Below are 20,855 nucleotides of genomic sequence, written 5' to 3' on the forward strand. Positions count from 1 at the left end.
ACTTGCCAGGCTTATGTCAGTGGGAAACTTCATAATATAAAGTTAATAAGAGAGGGAATTTTAAAAACACAGCAGACTGGGGAAGGGAGGAGGGAAGCCTCACTTCTGGTACTAACCTGCAGGGCAGGGACACGCACACAGTTGGATAAATATGGCTTGTTGGTCTCCAACCGAGTGACAAGGCTACCAGCTGGTGTTTGCTGCTTGTCCCTCCGCTCAGGTCCTGCAGGCAGAAAAGACGGGCAAAGACACATGAATTGTGTCAACAGATGAGCTATAATCACAATAATGTAAATTTAAAACAACAACAAAATGAAACTGTGATATGAAAGAAAAGGAAAAGGTGAAAGTACATCACAAAACAAAAGCTCAGCAATGGTGGACAATGTATTCTGCTGAGCATTCACACCTACAGGTGGTAACGGAGGTCTCACATTGCAACACGTAGGCCTGTCACGATAATGGATATATCAACTTATTGTTTGATAAATAAAGATGAACATGATAATTTTTCTGGCATCAATATATTGCTCTTTACATGTGCATTTGTTGTTATAAACATTCCAACGAGTCGTGCTGCTTCTTTTGTCCCTCTCAGCCTGCTGTCTGCTGGAGGAGGGGTTGTGGGCTTAGCCTGCTGTGTGTGAGGCATGACACCACACACACACACACACACACACACACACACACACACACACACACACACACACACACACACACTGAACAGTGTGCCACAGTATGAGTCGAGTGCAGAAAGTTTTGAAGAGTACACAGACTTGGTTTCAAAGCCTAATTCCACAGTGCCAGTGTGGGAACATTTCAGCCTGAAGTCGAGTGAGCGAGGAGAACCCAATGCTAACAAGCCAGTATGTTGACTTTGTCTGTAAACAGAGGTAATGAAAACTGGAAATGCAACCAAGCTGAAAATGCACCTTAAACAGCCGCATCCCAAGTGGGAACAAAAACTGCAGCCGCATATGGAGAGACTCACCCCCAGTTTGCTATGCAGCCATTCATTCATTTTCCATACCCGCTTACTACAATCAAGGGTCATAGGGGGGCTGGAGCCTATCACAACAGGCAGACGGCAAGAGGCGGAGTACACCCTGGACTGGACACTAGTCTGTCACACGGCCACATGTAGACAGGCAAACACATCCACACCTATGGTCAATGTAAAGTTTTCAATTCACCTAACCTGCGTGTCTTTAGAAGTGGGAGGAAGCCGGAGTACCCGGAGGGAACCCACGCAAACACAGCGAGAACATGCAAATGCCACACAGGAAGGCCCAAGCGGGAAGTGATCCCATGACCTTCTTGCTGTGAGACAACAGTACTAACCACTAAGCCACCGTGCAGCTCTGCAGCCATTCAACACAGTTGAAAAACAAGTGTTTGAAGGGGTGTAGTTTTAGTTGTTATATCATATTAATGGCATAAAATGGTCTTAAAATAATCACAACAATAATATCGCAATATTATCGATTATCATGATATCTTCTTAGGCAATATATCGTCCAGCAAAATTTGTTATTGTGACAGGCCTAGCAACGTGTCTGTTTTAACAGTGAACAAATAAGACTACTGTTGAAAAAATGGAAGCCATCATTCTCCAAAAGAGCGATGGAGTCAAAAGGTCACTGGACAGAGGTGTCTGGTGATGCAGATATTTTTGCAGAAACTTACTGTAAGGTTGAGAGACTTGGATGCTAACCAGTGACCGTTGGTGAAGACTGAAGTCAAAGGTTAAGACTTCTTTCGCACTAGGTCTGATTGGAAGATTTTTGAGTAAAGCTGGAATGACTTATTGTCGAATGAACAGTTACACAGGGGGACTTGGGGCTGTTTGTTGTGATTTGGTGCTATATAAATAAAATTGATTTGATTTGACTCAGATAAAGAGTGTCACTTGTGGCCAGCTGTAACACTTTGTCCATGTGGTGCATTTCTCTGGCAATGACCAAGCACACAAGTGCCTTAGTGTTGACGACCACAGTGGTTGGAGAAGACCAAGGGTACCTCAGGGTGTCACCTTGCTGTGGCAGATAGATGGCTACTTTTGAGATGTGGGAATGGATCAATGCACAGATTGTCTAAGTGGTTGACATCCAGGACGTAAAAGAAACTCACCCATTTCTATGGTGTCGTCCTCAGGAACATGTAACACCTCTGGATCACTGGCAAACACACTGGTCGGGTGAATCACTACTCCTTGTTTATTTTTTGTATGAAACACCTGCACCATGGAAAATCACAATATGGAACAAGTTATAGTCATTACCATTTTGTCAAGTGCCTCCATCAAAATTTAAAGGAATGCTGTATTGACCAATACCAACATTCCCTAACATAAACTTTTCACTATACAGATGATGTTTTTAAAGGTATAATGTGCTTTTTATCATGTACTCTGTGTGCCAGAGCTCAAACGTAAGGGATGAGGGGTTCAGCAGCGCACACCGACCTGCTCTGAGTCTTTGCGGGTGGAGTTGTGTTCATCTGGCAGTGCCAGCTGAGGGTAGAGGCCTCGGCACAGCAGCAGCTTGAGCAGACTCTGCTGTCGGGAGGACAAGTCTTGACTCACACTGACCGCCTCCTGCAGCTCTGACATGTTGTGTCGCAACTTGAACTTCACATCCTGTTCACAGCAAACACCAATCACAAATTCTAGAATTATGTCACACATTTCCACATCTGGCTACAAAGCAAAGAAGAAAACAACCTTTTAATAATAAAACAATGGTTAGCAAATAAACAGTATTGATAACTAGTAGCAACCTGACATTTTCTCCTCTGATTGCCATTTAGATTCCTGAACTGGGGTTAGTGACTAATACCTAATACCAGGGGTGGGACAGAACACAAAAGCAACAGTTCGGTTTGGACATCACGTTTTGGTACAGGGGAAGGACAACAAACAACTTTTTTCTTCCTTGGTCTGGTGACTCCTCTGCGCCCCCCCCCCCCCCCCCCCATTCCAGAGGGGGGGGACAGACAGAGAGACAGCGATATATACAAGTGACATGGAATGCATCAGGGAGTTTGTGAGAAACTGCTGTGAATTGTGGTGACAAAAGAAAACAGTGAGCAGTCACACACCTAATAACTGCCAAATAATGCCCCCGTCGTCCAAGCCACCTCTTATGTCAGAGGAAATGCAAAGTTTTGCTATACTGCTGGTTTAAAAGAAGCAGGAGGGTCATGAGTTTCCACTCACATGTTAATGAGTGTGACCAACTACGAGGTATCCTGAAAGAACTAACCTGTGTGAAATTTTGTTCTGCATTAGATTTTTACACTGTGTATTCTGTGTGACTGCAAGCACCAAACCATAACATCATTACCATGACGGTTTGGCACAAATATATGTACTGTTCCACTCCTACCAGATACTTAGATCTGGTGAGCTTTGATGATTTTCTTTTTAATGAATTTCAAATCGATATTCCTTCCTGTTGTCAACTGACTGTGATCATTCATCGATGTGTAAGACTGCAAATGTCACTTAAGTATACAATGAGAATGACATAAATTAATGTCAGGCTTCAGGCTTCTGCAAATCTTCTGTTTTATACTTTGTACTTACCATATGTACACAGTCAGGTCCATAATTATGTGGACCGTGAACATTTTTGCTTCTGTGCATCACCACATTCATTCATTCATTTTCCATACGAGTTTATTCCAATTAAGGATCACCAGGGAGCTGAGACTATCCCAGCAGTCACTGGGTGAGAGGCAGGGTACACCGTGGACAGAACGCCAAGCTATCACAGGGCAGACATATGTAGACAGACAAACAAATACACACTCTCACTCACACCTGCCATCAATTTAAAATGTCCAATTTACCAAACCTGCAAGTCTCTAGAAGTGAGAGGAAGCCAGAGCACCCAGAGGGAACCCACACAAGCATGTGAAGAACATGCAAACTCCACACAGAACGGACCAGGTGGAAAGTGATGCCACCAACATGTCCAAAAAATCTGAACGAGTTACAGACTTCTGTGGTTGTGATTTTAAAAGCCATGCAAAGAAGCTATGCAACTTCTGAATGTTGCATCACCAGTCACAGCTTCATGCTGGAGTGGGCCAAAGAATGATTTTTATACAAGAAAATTGGGCAAATCTAGGCTTAAGTCTCCTATCAAATTCCCTCTGGAAAATGTAGTTGAAATCTTATGTTTTCTTTTTAAAACACATAGTGCACAGCGCTGACTGAAATCCTCGTACTTTTCAACACCACAGGGGGAAAAAAATCAACTGCAACATTTAAAACCATTTGTTTGAAATGGTTGGTGATGTGTTGAGACTCCATTTAGCATACATCATGATGTCTCCCTTTTGATACAGTCCATAAACAAGTTTCAAAAACATTTTAGATAGTCCATGAGCCAGTCATCGATTTTGACCTAATTGGTATCACTGAAGGTGACTAAATAACACTTATAATCCTCAGTGTACCATGGCCTATAGAAAAATGTATGATAGCCATCCAACGGGTGGTAGCTGTAGCCAGGTAGGGGTCAATGAAGAATTACACAGAGGTCAAAATTTAAAATGCTCCAATCATGTTGAAAACTACATCACATTATTTGTCTGATCATAACAATTCCAAAAAATGTAAAGGTTGGACTATCTATGACTGAATGTTCTGAAGTTATGGAGTAAAAACAGCAAAAATGGTGACAAAGGTCAATTTCAGTTTGTACAGGGGTCAAAAGTTAAAGTTGCTCCAATTTCAGTAAAAAATTGTGCAAATTATTGGTTGAAATGAAAGGATTAATAAATGGAATAGTTTTGACTGTGTTGAATGTTTGGTCTCCAAAGTAAAGGTACAAGGTTGACGTCCATTGGATTCTACGACATGTGACATATGTTACCCTGTAACGTGGTAACTAAGCATGACAGATGGTACAAACTATTCCTTATTAGAACTCTATCAACCCAAACAATAATTTGCATAATTTTTACTGATATTGAAACAACTTACTTTTGCCCCCTGTACAAACTGAAACTGACCTTTGTCACCATTTTTGCTGTTTTTACTCCACAACTCCAGAACATTCAGTCATAGATAGTCCAAACTATACTTTTTTGGAATTGTTATGATCAGACAAATAATGTGATATAGTTTTCAACATGACTGGAGCATTTTTAAAGTTTGACCTCTGTGTAATTCTTCATTGACCCCTACCTGGCTACAGCTACCACCCTGGGATGGCTATCATGGCCATGATACACTGAGGCTGGATTCTATTGTCAACATTTTTTTTTTTTGTTTTGGGGGGGGGGGCATAAAATTCAGTGTGTGGAGTTTTTATTTCTTTACTTGTTTTGAAGTTACTTGGTGACCCATATAAGGTTGCTGAAACAGCTAATAAACTACAATGAGTTATACTGTTGGGCAGCAGCATTGTTGCCTCACAGCAAGAAGGTCATGGGCTCACTTCCCACATGGTCCTTTCTGTGTGGAGTTTGCATGTTCTCCCTATGTTTGCGTGGGTTCCCTCCAGGTGATCAGGCCCCCCACCCCCACATGACCCTTGACTGGAGTAAAGGAGAATAGAAAATGAAAGAATGACTTGTACTGAAAACAGTACAAAAGTAAAATCCAAAGTGATAACTTCCTAAAAACTGAAATAAAGTGCAGCTGCTCTTTGATGCAAACTTCCACTCCGCTCAGACTTCACCTGTATGTCCATGCTCTCTCCAGAACCGTCCTTATCTTTCTTGCGCCTGCCTGTGTCCTCTGTGTCTGACCCTGAGGAGAAGTCTCCGTCCTGTCCCTCATCCATCCTCAGGACTTTACGCTTGCTGCCCTCCTGCTGATCGTGGTGTCTCTTCAGCTGATGTAGCTTTCTCCTCTCAGTCAGCCTCTCTCTACGCTGCACACGGTCACCATCAGAAGGAGCACTGTACTCTACTTCCAGCAGACCATGGCTCCTCAGCAACTCCTGTGACGCAGAGGGGAAGAAATATTTTGAAAAATAGCAACGACAGTAAATTTGTTTCATGTGGTAGGTTTCCTTAACCCACCTTGAACTGTCTACGTAGGTTGACCATCTCATAAAGACGCTGCTCCTCCAGCCCTCTTCTCCTGCACCACTTCCTTGAGCCTCCACCTCTCTCTGCCTTCCCCTGATGAGGCCCAAATAAAGTGTTATCATGACATGACACCACAATTACAGAATCTGAAACCTGTTGTTGACATTAAATGCCAACTCTCAGAATAATGTTTTAGAACACTGGCCTCCATCCAGGCATTGAAGGTGTTGAGCAGTGTGAAGGGGTCTCCCTGATTGCTGTGCAGGGGCTGGCGGGCTGTGGTGCAGTCGGGATTGTGCTGTGTGCTGCGGAGAAAGGTGACTGCACACTGAGGGCTGCTGCCACCGTCAACACAGGCTCCACCAGGTTAAATAATGAGCCGAGCACCAGCATCTTCCCTAAGAGGACGTGTAATCACAGATTAAAGCACAAACGTGTCACTGCCAAATAATTACCACTAACAGACCAGACCAAACCTGAACCCATGAGACTCGAACGTTTCCATCTTTTTCCAACAATTTTCCATCATATACCTTTAAGTCGTTATACAGGGTGACCCAAAAAAACTCCAGAACCACAAAAATGGTAATAAATCCTACAAAGTCTGTGTACGATCATTCCCCAAAGTTTCAATTATCTTGGTCATTTTAATTAAAACTCATGTCCTTTCAAAAATTATGCTCCATATGGTATGATTTGTTAGTGAAAGAGGCCTCCAAGCAAAATGTCTTTTCCTTGATTGACCAAAACATGTTGAGGAAGACGACTGGAACAATGGTCTTCCTCAACATTCAACCTTTGTAGGATTTATAACAATTTTTATTGTTTGTTTTTTGGGGTCACACTGTATCTCAACATAGATGTGAACTAGATCAGCAATGGACCCCAAACAACTGACAAAGATTAATCTAAACAGTTTACTGAATTCCATGTGTCCAGCAGAAAGCAAAATGGAATACGGACGAATTGAGGTTGTCGCTGGGATTCGCTCACATTTTTCTACAGTTTGAAAATTTTGACAAAGCGCCAGCTTGCATCTGCAATGCAAGCCTGGATTTGATCTGTTTTGGTGAAAGAAAATCCTTCTCTGCTCTACTCCACTATGAAGCTAAGAGTAGTGATGCAAAATGCAAAGCTTGCACTGTGCACAGTTTCTCCAATCACAGCCGCATAAGCCTGTAACTTCTCCTGGGTTGTCTGGGTGTCTTGGTGGCTTTCCTCACTCTTCTCCTTCTTGCACAGTCACTCAGTTTTTGAGCACTGTCTACTCCATGCAGATTTACCATAAAGTGCCATACTGTTTGTATTTCTTTGTAAATAAACTCCAAGACATATTCAGTGGCAGCTTTACCATCAGAGAGCCTTGTCCAAAACTACCACAAAAGACTCCACGCTGTTGTTGATGTTAAAGGGGGCAACACACTGTATTATGAAAAGGAGCATGTAAACTTTTGATCAGGGTCATTTGGGTAGTTTGTGTTGCCATTATGATTTAAAAAGAGGAAACACAGTTGTTTGACAATAAACGGCTTCACCCAACACTAACCATGAGTGAAAAAGTTTTTGTGTTATCATTCATATTCTCTGGCCAAAATGGCCACAAAAAAAAAAAAAAAAAAAAAAAAAACCCTGAACTTCTGCCAGGGTATGTAAACTTTTGAGCACAACTGTATATCATCACATTTCAATTGGTCATAACCTTAGGTGCTGAGAGACCATGACAAGGTCATTACAGTTTCAAGTCCAACAATTTTGGGCCAATATACATTAAACATGGTGTAAGGGTTGTTAAAATGGTTAAGAGTGATCAAATGTGAAGGCCCCAAGGAACCACATATTACTGGGTCATAATGATCAGTTTGCATTAATCCATGTGAAACTTCTAAGACACGGGTGTTGCACTTAATTATTGTCCCTTCTAGTTAGTTTTTACAGTGCAAAGGGCTCATGGCAGATGTATGTATGCACGCCGAGTGCTCTATTTGTTACTAAATACAGTAGCTTTATGACAGTGAGTTATTTCAGAGGTTTCAGCTAACAATTAAATCACAAAAAGTCATAAGTCTTAAGTGTAAATAACTGTGTGTGTATTTTGAACTGCTATGACACGACTTCAGTGCAGCAGACAGACTCACAGCCAGGCAGTTGTAGGTGAAGAAGCTGGTTACACAGAGGCCACCTTTAAAGGGGTCTGGTTTTGCCTCCACACCTGGAAACAGTGGGATTGGGTTTGGAGCCCCACTAAGAGTCTGATCTGGCTCAGGTACAGGACCAACATACAGGTTCTGGGTCTGTAACGCTGTGAGCCGGCGCAGGCTGTAAGTGACCTATGAGGGAAATCAACAGAAAGGTCATTTAAAAAACACACAATGTGCATTACAGTCACTCAGCATGTGTTGGTATTCTACCCTGCTTATATCCACCGTGTTGGCACAGTAACAATACTCGCGTGGTACATGGAGTGTGTATTTATAGTAGACAACTGCAGGTTAGACTGCAGACAGCAAAACATCACATCAGTACCTCGGTGTAGAGCAGGAAGTGAACCAGGCGGTCGATCAGCTTCTCCATGGCTCTGCGGGACAGTCCCTGGGCCGTCGGTCCTTGTGCCAGACCCTGACCCAGATGGGATTGTATGAGGCGCTCCCACTCAGCCCTAAGGGAGAGGGCTGTTGAAAGCACATTCAGGGCCTCCTCTGCCTCTTTCAGCTCCAGCTCCAACCAGCCATCCACCACCAGACGGGTGCAGTCAGCGTTACTGTCCACGGAGTTTGCGACCAGCAGCAAGGCCTGATGGGAAATGACAGTACTGCATCATGCTAGAAAACAGCTGAATTGGGAATCAGCGACATCTTTATTGATACAGTAATGATACAGTTAAGATTATTTATATTTGGACAGCAGCAAAGACTTTATTTTAGCTGTCTATTATAGTGACAGCACATCACAACTTGAGTTACCCTGCAGGACAACAATGAGGAAAGCCACAGTCCTGCACCAGCTACAGTTCTGAAATCTGATTCCCATCAAATTTAAAGTATCACATGGCCAATGAAAGTAATCTGCTGGACAAACATGGCTGCCAGCGTCTACTACTTAGCGGTGGTGTCTAACACCAGCGTTTCATTACCTTTATAGGACAGCTGTTAATTTCTCCGCCGGTAATGCTGTAGGGCTTGGCCAGCAAAAACATAGATGAGCGAGTCTCATCCGAGCCAGTTTGGGTCGAAGCCCACTCAAAAACAATCAATGCTATCACTTTGTATCTACACCATGCACCTGCTACAGTTCTGAGATCTGATTCCCATCAGATCTCAGAAGTGAAAGTGCACACAGAGCAGCACAGCTGCCATTAAGCAGTCACAAAAGAGCATCAAAAACATTTGTAAATCAAAATAAATATCAGCCTTTTGATAATCAAACATTTAATTTTGAAGAAAATTCTTTGGCTCCAGCTTCTCGGACGTGATGGGTTTTTAAATAACTTTTTCATTAGTGACACTAAGGTGTGTTGTGGTGTTCTTCAGGCAAAACAAATTAACCTGAACCGTCTTGGGTTCTGACAAATCATGATGAGTCTGTACATTTGTATCCTGCATGATTAGTCCTTAAAATGATCTGTACAAAAAGAATACACAACAATGGATGAATCCACCCTTGACATGTAAATGTGAGCCAAGTGTGTTATTTTGGAAATAGACAATGGCATTTTTAAAGATTTAATCATGTCCAAAAGAGTTAAAAAAAAAATATATATAAGACTGAATCACAATATAAGTAAATTCATTCCAGAATGAGTGAAATGTTTTCATTTACTTGAAATATTGTGAAATCCATTTCAAAAATTGCTTTTTTTCTGTTCTTTTAGAGTGACAATGACTTGATTCTCCATAAAAAGCCCAGTGGGGTGGATAACATCATTAGGAGTGATACTGAGAGGCAGGGTGTCCTCTCATTGGATTTTACTTCAGGAACAGAGGCTATAAAAATAAGTATTCCTCGACGGCTCTCTATTTATTCCATCATTACCCATCAAAATACCTGAGAAACAATTTACATCATGGGATAAACTTATTCAAGGTTTGTATGGGATGGTTGAATGCCAAGATTTAAATTAGACAAGCAATTTCCTGTTGTACCAAGGATTATGAGGCAAAAAGGAAACATTTAGAGGAATATGCACAAGGTAGGAAAATTCTGTTCTACTTGAGATAAAGATGAAACAAAAGATTCTTATAAACAGGTAAACACGCTTACTCAATTTACACTAAATTATTATTTAATACCGTACAAAATATAAATCAGAGCAAGAACTCAGACTACTTCACTGGGTAGTATATAAACACTTTAGTCCCAACACTCTTGACCAGAGAGTCAAACCAATGGATACCAGCTAGAATAACACCATTGTGTAGAGTAATAAAAGATTCAAACTAAAGAGTTTCCAAGTAAGTTCTTGTATACAAGGAATTTGATCTGGTGTCATTGGTGCATAAACAAAAATAAAAGAAAATACTTCTGAAGAAGTAATAGGTGCATAAACAACAATAAAAACAAAAGAAAAAAATACTTCTGTAAGAAGTAAGGGAGTGGGCAAAGCTACATTTACTGTGGAATAGATATAGTGGAATGGGGCTGTGCAGGCCTGTAGATAAACAGTACAGGGATGATCAGTCTGTACTTTTGGGGGGGGGGGGGGTGTAAATGGGAGTCGCTGGTTCCAGGAGATGAAACAAAATTATTCATTGTGCAGCCAGGACCACTTCAGATATTTAAAACGACAGAATTAATACAGGAAGGAAATAAGGCCTAAAGTAAACTTGGACAAAATCAGGATAACTGAAACATTACACCAGCAGCTAATGGAGACAAGAGGAAATACAACATTATATGTAAATCAGAAACTGGAAAAAGAACGAGATGTGAATATTTCTGGAGGGGAATGGTTGCATAGATGGAGAATACAACAGTCAATAATATTGCATATTTGGAGAGCATACTGCTGGAAGAATTTAATAAGATTCTTGGTGGGGTATAAATATCTCACTCAGAAATGTGGACTATGACTTTGTCCCAGCTGAATTCAACACACGCAAATCGAAATCATAAACATACCTCCCCCACACCCACCCCAGTGGGCCGAACATGTCAGAATAGTCTATAGAATGGGGGGGGGGGGGGGGGGGGGGGGGTTGGGGGTGTGTTTTAAGACAAACTATTCAAAATATCTCTGGCTGAAATATGATAAAATACTGAGGACCACACAGAGAAATGTGTCAATTGCCCATGGAAAACCCTAATAATACATTATCCCACTGGTCACTATTATGACCAACCATAAAAAAAACACCTTGTCACCTGCTTTTCCATGAAAATAATAAAAAAAAATAACAATGGATCATTTCAAATGGAAACTAATGGCACATGATTTACATATTTTCATGTGTGGGAAAAATTTGGGCTTAAATGGGTTAATTATGTGAAGTAATAATGAGGTGACTGGTAGTAAGATACACTGGGTCACCAGAAACTTTTTCAAGGCATCATTCAGGAAGAAACCAACAGTCTAGGGAAATAAGGCCTGAGCATGTATAATGTAACCAGTTTGTAACAGTTTATTACTAGATTACAGAATTCTAATATCAAAAAGAAACAAAGAAAAACAGATGCTTGCATTTATGTGTTGACATGAAATATAATAACTGCAATATAGAAATGACTATTTATACTGATAAATGTATATCTTGTTTAATCTGGGATTGTGCACATATTCAAATTAAGGTGCAGGAGCCAGCCAAAAACAAATACATAAAAAATATATACGTATATAGCTGCAAGCAGCCATGTGGGGGTCGAGCAGAAATGTCAGCATCGATAAAGTGAATGTTAGTTTGCTCACTACTAGGATAGTAACTTTACTGAAGATGCGATGGTGGGCAACCACTGATAAACTATTCACCTGCAATAACCAAGTACAGCCTAATAGTTATTTTGCAGATATATTTACCACTTTTAAAACATTTATCTCTGCTCAGCTGTCAATCTGCCCTGCTCGAGGATCAGATAATGTTTCAAAACAGACTTCTACTGCTGCTCACCTTCTAGTCAATCACAGGTGAAAAGGGCGGAACCTTCCCCTACCACCCTACGTTTCGCAACACTGACATCAGTTTCTGGTGTGTATGTCGGTTTAACATCTCCTAGTGCTTACTGAAATGCAGTGCCCAAAGTACATACAGGGTACAAAACTGCTGTTAGCTCGTCCAGATCTGGGCTCTCACAGTCCTTACAACTCCTCACAGTTGAAAAGAGAGCCCTAGATACTTTAGCAGCTTCTGTGGAGTTGGTGGAATTAGGCTTCCTGAAATGAGGTTTTACAAAAGCATGTCCTGGCACTGTACATTCTCAAGATTATTTGGAGCAGGTGTCTTCCACACATTGGGTTTCGAAGTGCAAGGGAGGACATTACAGTCACTTGCCCAGTTCCGGATCACTGCTGTAGTATTTGCGCCGTCGTTTCTCGTAATCAGCGTGAATAAGCTAATACTTGGTACCAATGGAAAGATTGATGTTTTGTCTACAAACAACCACAAGCTCGAATGGATCCAGCCATCCTTGTGATCGGCAGAGGAATCAAAACATCCCGTGTCTGTGGTGTGCACGCTTTTCCTCTCTCACTCATTCCTGCAAGTATTAAAGTAACAATCTCTAAAAGGAAGCAAAGTTGAGTTAGCCATTCTGTGTCATTGGTTCTAGAGTGGGAAAATACTTACTTACTTGGGTAGAAAATGTCAGTGTGTTATGTCTTGCTGTTTAATTGCTGCACGCATTTATCGCCGGCGCGAAAATTTCCCAGTTGTGGATCACTGAAGCAGCAGCCTCGTGTCTGTAGTTGTGAGCCATGTACTTAGGGGGTCATCTCAACATCACGAATGGGCATGAATGTGGGGGCTTTTACTTTTTAATTCGGGAGAAATCTCACCTCCACACTCCATTTTTTGCTCGTAAAAACTGTAACAGTGCCTTGCGAAACTAAGTAAATTCTCATTTAATTAGTATAAAGTATAATTTATATCATTTTGTGTTCAAAACACATTCTCAGACAGTGTGTATCATTCTGCATTAGAAGGGCTCCAGCCAGATGCCAGGAATGCCCCAAAGTGACAGAGTGTCTTGATCCAGAACCGGGCAAAGTGATCCATTTCTGGCAAATATTTGCAGCACTATAATGTGGCTTCACACTTTAAGTAGAAGGGCTACCCCATCCAGACTTTTTCAGCTAGATAACATCCAAATGCCCAATACAACAATACACAATAAGGACATTCAGTTGCATTACGGCTCGTTATAGCGGGACTTTAAAAAAGGTGATCTGGAACTGGGCAACCGTCTGTACCAGTAGTTAGACCATTCTGCCAGGCATAATCCACTTTGAAGAGCAGTGCAGCTACATGATTACATGTTGCACCCAAACTGGAAAAAATAGAAAGCTGCTCATTAATTACACATATAAATACCATATGAGAAAATGTGTATTACTTGCATGCATTTATAGTTATTAAAGTCAGACCAGGTTAGGAAAAAAAATCATGATTTTCTTTAAAAAATAATCGAAATATTTTATTTGATCAGATTTTTAGAGTTCTGATTTACTTTAAGTGTGAATTGAACACAAAAGGAGATTACTTTGTATACTCCACAGAAAATGACATTACTTTTGCGCAGTACCTGGTCATGTTTTTGTTCTATTAAATTTTTACAGGTTATTAATAAAAGTTGAACAATTTACTTACCCAGCAATTTACTTAGCCGAAAATGTAGCGTACCCACAATGCACCGCAGAACCCGGGTCGTGCGTGATGTCACAGGTGCGACATAAGCGTCATCATGCGTCGCGGAAACAACGCAATGGAGGGAGTGTATGAGGTTGTTTTACTTGTTCTTTTTTGTGGTTTTATCAACATTCAGATGTTAGAAAAGAGACGAGAGATCTGGAGGAGAAAACGGTGAACTTCAGAAGGAAGTTGCTATCTTCAGAAAGAGAAGAGCAGACGAAGGAGGCGAATTTTAGTGAAGATCGCGGAGCTGGACGACAAAACGGACGCATATGTTCAAAGCCGGACAGCTGCCAGACTGGTAGGACTCATTTATCCACCAACACGACGCACATGATGGTGTCCGTGCCGATAAGTCGTCTTTGTTTTCCAGATTTGTTGCTGCCGAAGACGTCCGGTTTTTTCCTTATGGGTGGTTTTGCGGTCCGTCAGCAGAATGGATGGAGACACTCTGAAGCCTAACATCATAATGTCCCACAATGCATTTCTGTCATCGTCTGTGGCGTAAAGTCGACAGAAGACCGCGTGGAACTGACGGCGCTGACCTGTTGTTGTGTTCGACATAAACACTACGGAGCCGCCAGAGGGCGATGTCGAGCATGCTGCTGAGGCTGAAGTAGTCGAGGCTGAACCTTGGAGTCAGGTCCGAAAGTATTTGGGCACTGACAATTTTTACACTTTTGTCTTTGAATACCACCACATTAGTGTTGACATGAAACAACCAAGATGTGCATGTAGTGTACACTTACAGCTATAATTCAAGGGGTTACCAAAAAATATCACATTAACCGGTTAGGAATTGCAGCCATTTATGTTTACTGCCTCTCTCCTGTGGAGTGGCAAAGAGGAGTTGTATTAACAGATGTGAATTTCAGATATAGTTGACCAGTTTTGCCATATGTAAACTCAATTCGATATGTAATTTCTTTTCCATGTATGAAAATCGTTGAAGCTGTTGGTGCATCAAAGTTTGCACAATGCACAGTTTTCCAGTCACAGCCACAGGGAAGTATAGTGGAGCAGATTTGGGAAACAATTTGTTTTTTATTGCCAAACAATGTGTGCGCAAATTTGGTGCTTTCATCGTAAAACACATGATCATAGTAATATTTTATGCTATTACAACTCCATCAGAGTTGTCTAGATGGCTTCCCTCACTAGTCTCCTTGCGTGGTCACTCAGTTTTGAGAATTGCCTACTCGAGACAGATTTACTGTACAGTACCATACAGTCTGTATTTCTTAGTGATTGCTGTAAATTAAATCCAAGACATTTTCAGTGATTTTTGGAGTGTTTATGGTGCCACTGCCAACCCTCGACCTTTTAAAGAAAACGTGCTGGAAACATGATTTGTATTGAAAACAATCCTTATATATAGTTTGTCTTATTATTTATGGGCTCTGAAAATGGAGAGAGTGTGTAGAAATGGCTGTGATTTGGTAAGTGTGATTATTTTGTTAAAACCTTCAAAATAAATCAACATCTACACTACAAATACATCTTGTTTCTTTTCAACTCCATTGTGGTGATGCACAGAGGGAAAAAACTACAAAGCTAACTGTCCCAATACCTATTGACCGAACTTCTTCGATTTCAGCTCTGTCCGAGTGATGTCACAAACCAATCTGATTACCATTATGAAGGCTTTTGACTTATTTATACTCTTGAGAAGACAAGCAGGGATACATCAGAACATCCACTCTCATCCTGTCACGGGGGAGTGGGGTCATTCCCAGTGTGCCTGCCACAGCCAATGGACCACCATAGTCTTGAAGGTTCAACTTTACTGGGAATGGGTGACTAGAACACCATGTTTGTGCCAACAGACAATAACCAGTTCAGGTGCCAATATTAATCCCAGCATTTGTTTTCAGCTTTACAAGTGACATTAACATCATAGATACTGTGGCCAAATGGATTTTCAATCTTCATATCTTTGTGCTTTTTTATCTTTCTCTTTCTTGCCAGTTTTGGTTTAGTTGTTTTATTAGAATATTCAGTTATTTGTTTTATTAGAATATTGAGTTATTTCTTTGCTGCTTGCTGTATCAGCAACCCCCCCCCCCCAAGTGGTCCAGTCAATCTGTATACAGCAGAAATGAACTGCTGATCTGATGCATCATCATTACATGATTTAACATTTCATAAACTGTCAAGAGCTCTAAATTTCAGTCATGGCTCATGTCATAGTAATTTAATAGTGATGAATCACCTGTACCTAATTATCCTGCTGAGCACCACAAGGCAGAAATTGATAGAAATTGTGAAAGTCAGACACAAATAACTGCATGTCAGAGGTGTCACTCCCAGTAGAACTCGTTCAACCGCTGTCTAAGCTGTGACGTGTATTCTTTGTAATTGTATACGTACAAATGTAGACAGTTCATCAGAGCCCATGATGAGGATCTGGACAACACTACAACACACCCAAGTATTCAATGAAAAGTAATATAAAATATCACATATGCAAAGCTGAAACCAAAGATTGTGAAACCAGTACAGATCTGCTGCAGTGACCCTGGACAACGAGGCAGCCGAAGACAAACAATACTGAATGCTTAATAATCTGCACAGTGACTACAAAAATACACTTGTACCATGTAAATAAGTGCAATCAAGTCTTGCATTTAATAGAGCAATAAAATGTTTTAAGATTTTTTTTCAGTGACTGTCTGTATGTTGACTTTTTTTAAACACGTTTTTAGCCTGTAATTGCTGGAGGTGACAAAAGGAACATGGAGAAACAGAAATACTACAGATGATCAATCCATACTTTTTCTATACCAGCTTACCTCCAATTAAGGGTCATGGGGGCTGGAGCCTATGCCAGCAGTCATAGGGCGAGAGGCGGGGTACACCCTGGACAGGACACCAGTCTATTACAAATGAGGTACACTGATACAATCTCATGACACCGGCACAGGCTGGAGGCTCAAAACTAAATACAAAGACAAGCTTGACTGTCACTAACTAAACCTGTCAGTGCTGTTACTGGTATAAGATGCTGGTTTTACTGGTGCAGTGAACCATTTTATTGAGGGTTTAAACCCCAGCTGCATTTTAAAAGTGTTCAATTAATTTATTTATTTCAACCTAACAGGTCACGTCTGATAGCATGCACAGGTGAAACATGTTACCGCATCCACCACACTATGGAACTGCCTTGAAAAACAACCACCCAGGCAGACCAACAGTCCATCCCCATGTCTCAAAAGTAACCATCTATCTGCTGCAGCCAGGTGATACATGGGCATCCCCATGACCATCTCGCACTGCTGGGTCCTCAATGTTAAAGCACCGACATGCCGGATCATGCCAAGAGAAATGTGGCCAAAGTGTCATAGTTGGTGTTCCCTTACAATGCATTAGTATGCTTCGAGTCCCCCCCAAGTCAGTGCTTCCCAAAGTGGGGGGCATGGCAGTGGAGATGAATGTGGTTGTTGCTGTAGGATTTTTATGTATGCTTCAGCTACAATGCTTTATAAATCCTACATTAAGCAAATGACAGTTAAAATAATTTGAAATATCTAAAACGTTTGGTAACCACTGCCCTAAATAACAAGAATGTTTTGACACAAAGTTAACATAGTCCCTAAGAATGCTCCAAAGAGACCAAGAACCAGACATCCAGGCTTAGCCTTAGTTCACTTATTAGCACCAAAGTCTCACAACCATACAGTAAGACGGGACGCACCAGGACCCTAAAGACGATCACAATGTGAACTGGCATACAATAATTCAGATGTCTTCAAAATGAAAACATGATCTGCATTTTTCCCCGTAAGTGCTCTTAACGAAAACATTTTTGTTAGCTGTTTGCAAACTTTGCCGATGCAAATTAATCCAACAGCTTTTAAAATATTAGCTTAAGTTTAATGGATAAATCTTTGTACTCTGTAGTTCCTGTTTGGACCTTCTATGAAGAAAATTACCATTCCAAGCCCCAGGTGGCACTGGAACATGATGCTCACCCAGCTGTAAAATGTGACCAATTTCAGTTAGGGAGGTACCATGTGCAGAGTAAAGGACCACCCACCCTATGTTATCATGCTGTGCCACAGGATGTGCATGACTCTGCATGTCCCCTCACGAATGAGTATGGGACTTGTCACACCTGTTAAACAGGTTCCAAATGTTTCCATTGTACTTTTGCTTACAGGTGTATCAATTATCCAAGTCTGACCTCAGTGTTTAAGGAAACAGTAATAAGGTTAAGGTAATCACAGTAATTTTAAACGTTGAAAGCTTTAGAGAGCTAAAAGACAATCTTGTTTTGTCTAGAGAAAGTCACTCAAGCTTTTAAACTACGGTATATTACTGCAAACTCAGAATCTGCACTTAAACTGCATCTGAGATTCTCTCAATACCATTGCCACGGTATGGAAATGACCACTAGGGCCACTGTATGTAGTTTATATTGGATATATTCAATTGCACAGCAAACAAGAACTATGTAACATAGTAAACTGCCTACATGTCTAGCTCTGGTTATGATCCTGATGCAACATTTTTGGGCATTCACAGTTGAGGGATGCAGCACTCCTCCCCAAGGGTCTTGTTGGTCTAGTGAGTCCACACCTCAAGAGGGCAAAACCGTGAAAATGGAATGATGGCCATGGCAAATAGAAACGCTCAAAAGTACCATTTTCTGTCACAAATAATCCATGACCGAGACCCAAATTTTGGATAGAGCAGATGGACAAAGCCTGTTTAAAATAGGTCTACGTATAATTTAAGTTGGAATGATTGTATATCACACCACATAGTCTTTTACAAGTTTCTGCCAAACCCTGAAGCACACCCAAAAATATTTCCCAAGTAATTTCACAGAACACTGCAAAAACACCTTATTACAAGGTGTCTGGTAGCCATTAAATATACAATTTAACCCACAAAGTAGGCCACTAGAGGTTAAAAGAACAGTTTTTTCTACCAATATTTTCAAAGCTCTGCATTATAGCATCAGTTTGTTTCCAGAAATTTGTCACAAAAATTTCATAATGTTGAGATTTGTAAATTTTGAGATTAAAAACTGTTTGTTGGCCAAAATGTCATATTTGACTATCTCTCACTGCAAGTGAGATTTAGTCTCCCTCGTTTGACAGGCATTCCAGTGGTACCCAAGGCTCCTTCTAATTATTGCCTCAGGTCACTGCTTAGTGACCAAATTTTCCATACCATAAACTAACACAGAAAATATCAGAAACCTATAGAGTTGAACAGCTGTTCTACAAAAGGTACTGGCACCGCCAAACACCTGTCCATTGACATCAGGACCCAAGAGTAACGCAGATCAGTTATATTACAGCTATTATGCGACATGTTTTATTGACCTTGATTCTACTCTAAAGCTGTAGAGGATCCAGAAACTGGACAGTGCCAAACAGGATGCTCACGCACTTGGCCGCCATAATCTCCCTGAGCCTTCAAGAAGCAAAAGGCCACATTCCCTTGAATCAAAAGATGGGTAACTTTTTATGTCAACTAATCTAGCGAACCATAAAATTACAGCAAACGTGACACCAGTTTGATGCAAGTGAAGCTTCTGAAATCAATCAATCAATTTTTTTTATATAGCGCCAAATCACAACAAACAGTTGCCCAAGGCGCTTTATATTGTAAGGCAAGGCCATACAATAATTATGTAAAACCCCAACGGTCAAAACGACCCCCTGTGAGCAAGCACTTGGCTACAGTGGGAAGGAAAAACTCCCTTTTAACAGGAAGAAACCTCCAGCAGAACCAGGCTCAGGGAGGGGCAGTCTTCTGCTGGGACTGGTTGGGGCTGAGGGAGAGAACCAGGAAAAAGACATGCTGTGGAGGGGAGCAGAGATCGATCACTAATGATTAAATGCAGAGTGGTGCATACAGAGCAAAAGAGAAAGAAACAGTGCATCATGGGAACCCCCCAGCAGTCTACGTCTATAGCAGCATAACTAAGGGATGGTTCAGGGTCACCTGATCCAGCCCTAACTATAAGCTTTAGCAAAAAGGAAAGTTTTAAGCCTAATCTTAAAGTAGAGAGGGTGTCTGTCTCCCTGATCTGAATTGGGAGCTGGTTCCACAGGAGAGGAGCCTGAAAGCTGAAGGCTCTGCCTCCTATTCTACTCTTACAAACCCCAGGAACTACAAGTAAGCCTGCAGTCAGAGCAAAGCGCTCTATTGGGGTGATATGGTACTACGAGGTCCCTAAGATGGGACCTGATTATTCAAAACCTTATAAGTAAGAAGAATTTTAAATTCTATTCTAGAATTAAGAGGAAGCCAATGAAGAGAGGCCAATATGGGTGAGATATGCTCTCCTAGTCCCCGTCAGTACTCTAGCTGCAGCATTTTTAATTAACTGAAGGCTTTTTAGGGAACTTTTAGGACAACCTGATAATAGTGAATTACAATAGTCCAGCCTAGAGGAAATAAATGCATGAATTAGTTTTTCAGCATCACTCTGAGACAAGACCTTTCTGATTTTAGAGATATTGCGTAAATGCAAAAAAGCAGTCCTACATATTTGTTTAATATGCGCTTTGAATGACATATCCTGATCAAAAATGACTCCAAGATTTCTCACAGTATTACTAGAGGTCAGGGTAATGCCATCCAGAGTAAGGATCTAGTTAGACACCATGTTTCTAAGATTTGTGGGGCCAAGTACAATAACTTCAGTTTTATCTGAGTTTAAAAGCAGGAAATTAGAGTCATCCATGTCTTTAGCTCTCGAGACGAAATGCCTTTAAACAGAGTTACAAGCCAACAGTTCTTTACTTTCATAAAGACTGAATTTATTACAGGACATCTGAACTGTTTCTGTACACCGTACATGTGATTTCTGAACAATTGGAGGATTTGTTTACATCAGTCACCTCCAAGCAGACGATAATAAGCCACAGGATAACGGAGCTCTTTGGGCTACATCAGTCTGAACTCCAACTGGGTCCGCTCCTCTTCTGATAAAGTATCAGTCTGCATTTCTTC

At 41.1% G+C, this 20,855-nt stretch overlaps 1 protein-coding gene across 1 annotated transcript in view; it reads right to left on the reverse strand.

The window, feature by feature from the left end:
* The window catches only part of dhx34 (DEAH (Asp-Glu-Ala-His) box polypeptide 34), a 102,165-nt gene that overhangs the window by 39,875 nt on the left and 41,435 nt on the right, over positions 1 to 20,855 (reverse strand). The window contains exons 13-14 of the mRNA XM_034168519.1: positions 8,572 to 8,838; positions 8,184 to 8,375 (exon numbers count right to left, since the gene is read on the reverse strand). Of these exons, the coding sequence (XP_034024410.1) occupies positions 8,184 to 8,375; positions 8,572 to 8,838 (459 nt within the window). The remainder of the gene's footprint in view (positions 1 to 8,183; positions 8,376 to 8,571; positions 8,839 to 20,855) is intronic.

The sequence above is a fragment of the Thalassophryne amazonica genome, chromosome 4, assembly GCF_902500255.1.
Source record: "Thalassophryne amazonica chromosome 4, fThaAma1.1, whole genome shotgun sequence".
NCBI classification, from domain to species: Eukaryota; Metazoa; Chordata; class Actinopteri; order Batrachoidiformes; family Batrachoididae; genus Thalassophryne; species Thalassophryne amazonica.